This window comes from Telopea speciosissima, chromosome 5 (assembly GCF_018873765.1).
Source record: "Telopea speciosissima isolate NSW1024214 ecotype Mountain lineage chromosome 5, Tspe_v1, whole genome shotgun sequence".
NCBI classification, from domain to species: domain Eukaryota; kingdom Viridiplantae; phylum Streptophyta; class Magnoliopsida; order Proteales; family Proteaceae; genus Telopea; species Telopea speciosissima.
The window spans coordinates 11,169,912-11,177,731 of record NC_057920.1 but is presented as its reverse complement, the minus strand read 5'-3'; the positions used below and the strand labels follow the sequence as shown (position 1 = coordinate 11,177,731).

At 40.7% G+C, this 7,820-nt stretch overlaps 1 protein-coding gene across 1 annotated transcript; it reads left to right on the top strand.

The window, feature by feature from the left end:
* The first annotated feature begins 2,577 nt into the window (after window positions 1-2,577).
* On the top strand, window positions 2,578-6,427 carry LOC122662351. The gene is made up of 2 exons (XM_043857964.1): window positions 2,578-3,052; window positions 3,155-6,427. The coding sequence occupies exon 2, from the start codon at window positions 3,250-3,252 to the stop codon at window positions 6,085-6,087; it is 2,838 nt and encodes a 945-aa protein (XP_043713899.1). The 5' UTR covers window positions 2,578-3,052; window positions 3,155-3,249; the 3' UTR covers window positions 6,088-6,427.
* The last annotated feature ends 1,393 nt before the right edge of the window (window positions 6,428-7,820 follow it).

Below are 7,820 nucleotides of genomic sequence, written 5' to 3'. Positions count from 1 at the left end.
CACCGATTTGGATCCATTGAGCCAATTCAATTCCCATGTTGTACATGCTATAAACGGAATCCTCAGTTCTTCAAAAATAAATCCTCTCCACCTATACAGGGTGTATGCCTAGGAAAAATTTTTGTTACTACATTTAAAGCAGGAATATTCCTGCTACAAGATTAAGCTGGCAGCCAAGGAAATAGAATAATTTATTTTTCCTTTGGGTTCATAAATACCCTCTTAATTGTTACTATTTTCTAAAATACCTTTCAAGATCCCATTTCCTTGGCTGACAGCAGCGGAAACATTCCTGCTACTAATGTAGTAGCTAAATTTCGTCAATCCGCCTGCTTGATGAGGGGAATCTTCACCTACACTGTTTACATGACATATGCCAAAGGGATTAAAAAAAATTAACTTGCAAAAGTGATGTTACTACAAGCACGAAGTTCAATGAGAAGAGTAGGTTGTTCACCTCGGAATGGGATCCTCTCCCTCTCTCCGAGAAGGAGGAGTAATTATCCTCCATGGATTAGCTTATAACCGAAGTGTACTTACTATTCTTGCAATAATTATAAATTATTTGACCAAAAGCTAGGGCATTGTGTGCAACCACAACAAGGGTTCACTATTATTGAGAGTGGGAATGCCCGCCAAACCCCACCCCACAACAAGGGTTTAGGATTTTAAGGCTATACACTGTTGTACCGGGGCAGAGATCAATAGGAGTGCACACAGGGGCATCAATACGAAAGGATTTTTTTATTTCAAGAGAAAAAAGGTTGAACGTTAATTGGAAATTGTATGATAAGGTGAAGGATTAAAGAATCAAAATCAACCGTGATCTCAAATATACCTGATCCGACTTGACTAATCCCTTTAAAAAAATCTAGGGTTAAGATATTTTTTGGCCGATTCCTCACTAATATTTTATAGATTTCGATTCAACTAATCAAGCTCTAAAAATCATAGAATTGAGAATCGAAATGGTCAGTGCCGATTCCTATCCAAATCAGCCGGAATCGACCAAAATTGGATGAAAATGGAGTAGAGTTGCCGGATTCAATCGGAATTGACTGGATCAATCACATTCGATTCTTATTCAAATCGGTCCATTCACCGATCCGATTCACGATTTTAAAACCAAGATTGGAATCCGATTTTTACACCTTAGAAGGAGTTGACTGAAATAGTCTCATGTTACACACCCAGGTGTCCACCCATCATAGCTTCCGCATTTCAAGGAGCCAAAGAATCCTCTCTCAAGTCTCACTCACCCGTAGGCTACACTGCTACAGCACCAAAACCACATACATGAAGGGTAATAATGTAAAAGGACAGATGAACGTACATTATTTACTTGCGCCATTACTCATCACCGGCAAAACCCACCACCACTTTACGTGAAGTTCGTGATTACGTGGTTGCCAATCTACCCACTTTAATGAGGTCGCATCCGTCAAATATCCTCTGATTGGGTGGGTAACCCTATTTCTTAACCACAAAAAGCTGATGCGAAACCCACAGATTCATTTCTGGTGGCCCACCAACCCACCAGGCACCAACGACCACTAATGCTCTTAATTTCCATATTAATCCGTCCCTATCCAACCATCGGATTCGAATATATTTTGGGGCCCACAACAAATTTGCAATTCGTATTAAGAGTTAGTAAAGTTATGACTTAGGACAGATAATGGCTTTATAAAGTGGGCTAATTTGACTTTTTAAGCCTTTTGCCACTCTCCGCCATCCAAAGGAAGAAATTGAAAAAAAAAAAAAAAAAGCCTTTGTGGGTCCCATCAGAACAAAAGCATTAGCTTTAATTAATTAAATTCAATTTTCTTTGATGGAGTGATGTAGGATTATTTATTTTAATGGATTGAATTAATTAATTAATTAATAATAATTAAAATTGAAATACATTAATAATTATTTGTTCCAGAGATGAGAAGTCAATGCCTGAACGAAGGTTTTGGGAGAGAGAGAGAGATGAAATGAAAATTTGAAAATTACGTGGCAGTGAGCCAGTGATCATGAGGTTCTGTAAGATAAAAGGGTTTCCTTAATCCTTTAGTAATGGTAGAATTTCTCTTAAAAAAAAAAAGGAAAAAGAGTTAATTTTTTTGGGGAGGATAGGAGTAATAATGAGGGAGGAGAAGAGCAGAGGGACAATCAATGCAGACATGTTTGGAATTGGATTGACTGCAGAAGTAATGAGAAATTGATGTCAAGAAAGGGTCTTAATTTTGTTGCAGAGGTAGAGGAGAAAAACTGAAGAGGTGGAGGTGGAGGTGGAGGTGCCCACAGTGTTTCTGTCTTTTTTTCTGGTTTTAGTCTGAGGGTTTTGATAGGGTTTTTGAGGGAATCCTAGGCTGCCTTTTAAAGGTGAGATATTTTTCAGGTTTTGAGGTGTTGGGGATTTTTTCTGGATCTGGGATTTCTTGCACTGGGGATTTGTCGTTTGGGTTCTGGTTTTGCCTCTGTTTCCATCTAACTAGGTTCAATTTTAATTTTCAGGGGAATTATTTGTTGGGTTTTGGGATTCTGTGAATAATTTTTGGGGTTTGAGGTTCCTTTACGCTTTGGTGGAGTGTGGGGGTTGCTGGATTTGTTTCGGACTCCCTGGTTTTCTGGGGTTTTTGTTTGGTTGTCTGAAAATGTGAAGTTTCATTCTTCTACGGGATTGAAACCTGGAATTTGTTTTGGGATCTTATATGCTCTCTCATTTTCTGTGATGTTGATGTGTTGAATTGTTTCTGATTTGAATCTTGGTGGTTTTGAGTTTCAGTGGTCAGACTCGGAATAAAATTAGGGTTTGACTGATTAAGGTTTAAGGTCAGAGGGGAACCGGATTTTTCTTTGGTCTTTTTCCCCTTTTCCCTTCTTTTGGACGTAGTCTTGGAGTTCTTGTTAAAGTTCTGGGTGTTAATGGAAGAATCTCTGATTCAGAGTGTTTGAATGTTTGGAATAAAGTAAAGCCTCCTGGGTCCAGCCAAAGTTTGGAATGTCGTTGATTCTATGCGGTTTTTCCCTCCTCAAATTAGGGTTTTGATTTTCGAAAGCAGAGGTTTGATTTTTTCGGAAAGCTCAGATTCCTTTTGCTTTCTGTTCGACCTTCTAGGGTTTGAAAATTTGGAATACTGAATCTGTTTTTGTGTGGTTTTTTTAGATGGGCTAACACCTGCGTTCGAGTTGCGCTGTGGCTGGTTTTCATTTCTGGACTTCTCACGTCGAAGATTGATCTTGTGAGGAGCATTTCAATCAATGCATCTTTCACTATGGAAGCCTATATCCCACTGTGCGTCCTTAATCCTTGACAAGAAGAGTAGGAGGAGAGATGGATTGGATTTGACGGAGGAAAGCAGCAAGGGCAAACCTTCGATCCTCCGGCAGTTACAGGAGAACAAGCTCAGGGAGGCTCTTGAGGAAGCATCAGAAGATGGGTCACTCGTCAAATCGCAAGATATGGATTCTGAGTCCTTCTCCAATCAAGATGGGAGCTTCGGCAGGTCGAGATCACTCGCCAGACTCCACGCACAACGGGAGTTCCTTCGTGCCACCTCCCTTGCTGCTGAACGAACCTTCGAGACTGAAGACTCCATTCCCGACATCCATGAAGCCTTCTCCAAGTTCCTCACCATGTACCCCAAGTTTCAATGTTCCGAGAAGATCGACCAGTTGAGATCGGACGAGTACGGGCACCTCTCTGATTTGGTTGCCAAGGTATGTCTTGATTACTGTGGCTTTGGGCTCTTTTCTTATCTTCAGACCCTTCAGTATTGGGAGTCTTGTGCCTTTAGCCTTTCTGAGATAACTGCAAACTTGAGCAACCATGCTCTCTATGGTGGAGCCGATAAAGGCACTGCGGAACACGATATAAAGACTAGGATAATGGATTACTTGAACATCCCTGAGAATGAATACGGCCTTGTGTTCACTGTCAGTAGAGGTTCTGCTTTTAAATTGTTAGCAGAATCATATCCTTTCCAGACGAACAAGAAGTTGCTGACAATGTTTGACTATGAGAGCCAGTCTGTGAACTGGATGGCTCAGAGTGCGAAAGAGAAAGGTGCTAAGACTTACAGTGCTTGGTTTAAGTGGCCGACATTGAAACTTTGCTCCATGGAGCTGAAAAAGCAAATCTCCAACAAAAAAAGGAGGAAGAAGGATTCTGCAGTTGGGCTTTTCGTGTTCCCTGTCCAGTCGAGGGTCACTGGAGCCAAGTATTCTTACCAATGGATGGCGCTGGCGCAGCAGAACAATTGGCATGTCTTGCTTGATGCTGGGTCGTTGGGTCCCAAGGACATGGATTCACTCGGCTTGTCTCTCTTCCGGCCAGATTTTATCATAACATCGTTTTACAGGGTATTTGGGTCTGATCCTACTGGCTTTGGTTGTCTCCTGATTAAGAAATCTGTCATGGGAAGCTTGCAAAGTCAGTGTGTGAACACTGGGTCTGGGATGGTGAGGATTGTGCCTGTTTACCCTCAGTACTTGAGTGATTCGGTGGATGATCTGGACGGATTGACCGGAATTAAAGATGAAGGGATGGACGATAATGAAGAATTGACACCTGAAACTCACCGTGGTTTACAATTGCCTGCTTTTTCTGGTGCATTCACTTCTGCACAGGTGAGGGATGTGTTTGAGACCGAGATGGAGCAAGATAACAGTTCTGACAGGGATGGTGCAAGCACAATATTTGAAGAAGCTGAGAGCATTTCTGTTGGAGAAGTAATGAGGAGCCCTGTTTTCAGTGAAGATGAGTCATCGGACAACTTATTTTGGATTGATTTGGGTCAGAGCCCATTTGGATCTGACCATTCTGGCCAGTTGAACAAAACAAAGCCAGGCTCTCCATTACCACCCTCATGGTTTACTGGCAGGAAAAACCATAATAGGATGTCTCCCAAACCAGCATCAATGATGTCTAGGAGTCCAATCTACGATGACTGTAGAGTAAATCTCAGACCACATGAAGAGCATGTTTTGTCATTTGATGCGGCTGTATTATCAGTCTCACAGGAATTAGATCGTGTTAAGGAAGTACCTGAAGAGGAACAGTTTTCTGAAACAGATCCAACTTCACAGAATGGCGGAAAGGATGCGGATTTTCATCATGTTAGTGAGATTGAGGAAGAATCAACTCTATCTGGTTCTAGGTTGTATTCTACTGCAAATGGATCTGCACTCAAAGATTCTTCTTCAGGTGTTAAGCATGGTAGCCATCAAAATGGCTCAAACCCTGAAGTATGCAAAGAGACCAAGGAAAGTGCAATAAGGAGAGAAACAGAAGGCGATTTTAGGTTGCTGGGAAGGAGGGAAGGTACCAGATTTGGTGGAGGTAGATTCTTTGGGGTGGAGGAGAATGAAAGAGTTATGAGCATGGGTCGGAGGGTATCCTTCAGCATGGAGGACAGCCATAAAGAACATCGAAGTCATATCCTTGAGCCTGGAGAAGTTTCTGCGACAACACTTGGTGATGACGAATTATTGAGTGATGGAGAAGATGAGGATGGCCTAGAGTGGGATAGAAGAGAACCTGAGATAATATGCCATCATCTTGACCATGTTAATATGTTGGGTCTCAACAAAACTACCCTCAGATTGCGGTACCTGATCAATTGGCTCGTGACCTCATTACTGCAACTTCAGTTTTCCAGTTCAGATGGTAGTATGGGAAAGCATCTTGTTCACATCTATGGCCCAAAGATCAAATATGAAAGGGGTGCAGCTGTGGCTTTCAATGTGAGACACTGTAATGGGGGGTTAATTAGCCCAGAACTTGTTCAGAGGCTAGCGGATAAACATGGCATATCTCTGGGCATTGGTTTCCTTAGTCATATACGGGTTGTGGACAGCCTGAAACAGCATAGTGGGTCCTTAGACCTAGATGACACTGCCTTGTGCAGACCAATGATGAATGGCTGCCAAGACGGTAAAAATGCATTCCATCGGGTTGAGGTTGTTACCGCATCCCTTAGCTTTTTAACTAATTTCCAAGATGTGTATAAGATGTGGGCATTTGTGGCCAAGTTTCTTAACCCTTCGTTTGTTGAAGGGGACAGACTACCCACTGTCCCTGAGGGTTCAGAAACATAATCTATGCTGGTGGTATAGATGTTTTGTTTCAAGTTTAAAGTGAGATAGACCCCCACGGCTGCGAAACCCTTCTCATCTTTTCTGGGGAAAAGAGATGATGAGCATTCTTTGTGGTGCACTTTCTGGGACTACCAGGGGGTTGGATATCCGGAACAGTCTTCTGATATTCCTGAAGAGGTTTTCCATGAGCGGGTGGATTTGTTTATTCTTGGTTTTTTTTTTCTTCCTTATTTGGTATGTATTTTTCTCGGGTTCATGTAGAGTTTGCTTTAGAAATGTGTATCATCTCAAGCAGACTTTGGAACTGGATGCATAATGAAATGGGCAGCAATCAAGTTCCGCTATTTTGATTCCCCCCCCCCCCCAGTTTTGTTTATTCGCCTTGTTCTGTGTACATGATCAGTGATGGGATGCTATGATTTAAATGGAGGTTTAACACCATATTTGTGAGTTGTGTGTTGATGTAAGCAAATATATCTGCTTTGTGAGTGATATTCATTATTGTATTTCTTGATGAAGAAAATGAGGAAGTTTTGCTAATGACGAGGGGACTTATAATTCTGTTATTTGACACGCTCTGCATTCTGTAGTTTAACTCTCAGGGTTGCAACATTAAGTTGACAGGAAAGAGATTGGTTCCTTGTAACAGTAATTAGAGCTGAAGAAATAAAGAAATAGATTTACTATTTGAGGCAGGGTGGAAGAATTAGTGGGGGCAATTTGATTAAACAGGTCTGGTAATGCTGGTTTATGGTATGATCTTTGTTTTATTAAGAGAGGGAATTTTATCTATATGACCTCCAATTTCTTTTTTTAGCATGTTGGATTTTGAATCGAGCTAGGGTTTCTTTCTCTTGACAATATTGTTCCGCAGATTTTTCTATTTTTTATGCTTCATTGGCCTCTGAGTTATATGTCTCTCTGCTCCTCCTTGCACCCATTTTAACATCGTTGAATTCAGTCAGGTTATATTGCTGTGAAATTGATGACAATTTGGGTTTCATTATCTACTTTATGAAAGATCACAGATTTCTTACAGTTGCTTGGATTGCAGTGCAAAGCAATTGAGGCTGCTGCAATTCTTTATTTTCGATGACATTATCTTTCTATTGAATGATGGGTTTATGGTTCTTGTTTATCTGTTCTGGTTGCTTTCTTAGGAGGCTATAGAATGAAGTTTCCCATTTCTAATATGCTTCCAACTTTGCATGTTAGATCTGTCATACATTGCAGAGTGCAAATAATTTGTTTGGTAGATAAGCATGATCTTATTTCTGAACTCTTGATATACCATGTAGAGGCATCATGTTTGATTAAATGAGATTTGACTTGGGTCCCTTGGTGCAGAAGAAAAATCCTAATCTTCTGGATTGATTTTTAGTCATACATGAACATAAGAAAACTTGGAACCTTCTAGTCTAATCTTTACTCTTATTTTGTTTTGATTCAGAAGGTCAGGTTCAAGGAGGATCTAGTTTTGCTCTTATTTTGTCTTGATTCAGAAGGTCAAGTCCAAGAATCTGATTCAGAAGATCAGGTTCAAGAATCGTTTTTAGAATAATTCAATGGAGATGCTTATCCCAGAAGACTCACTCCACTCTTACATTAAATATTGAAAACCTATCAAAGTCAGCAACCAAGAAAACTTTATTAATATGACAAATTGTTGTTCTAAATGTAGAATTAACGTGTCCATGTTTTATTTGCTCTATTCAATTAAAGAAGATGCAGAA

Bases quoted from the DNA above. Each gene is read 5' to 3' on its own strand.
- LOC122662351 (XM_043857964.1), top strand. From the start codon at position 3,250: ATGCATCTTTCACTATGGAAGCCTATATCCCACTGTGCGTCCTTAATC.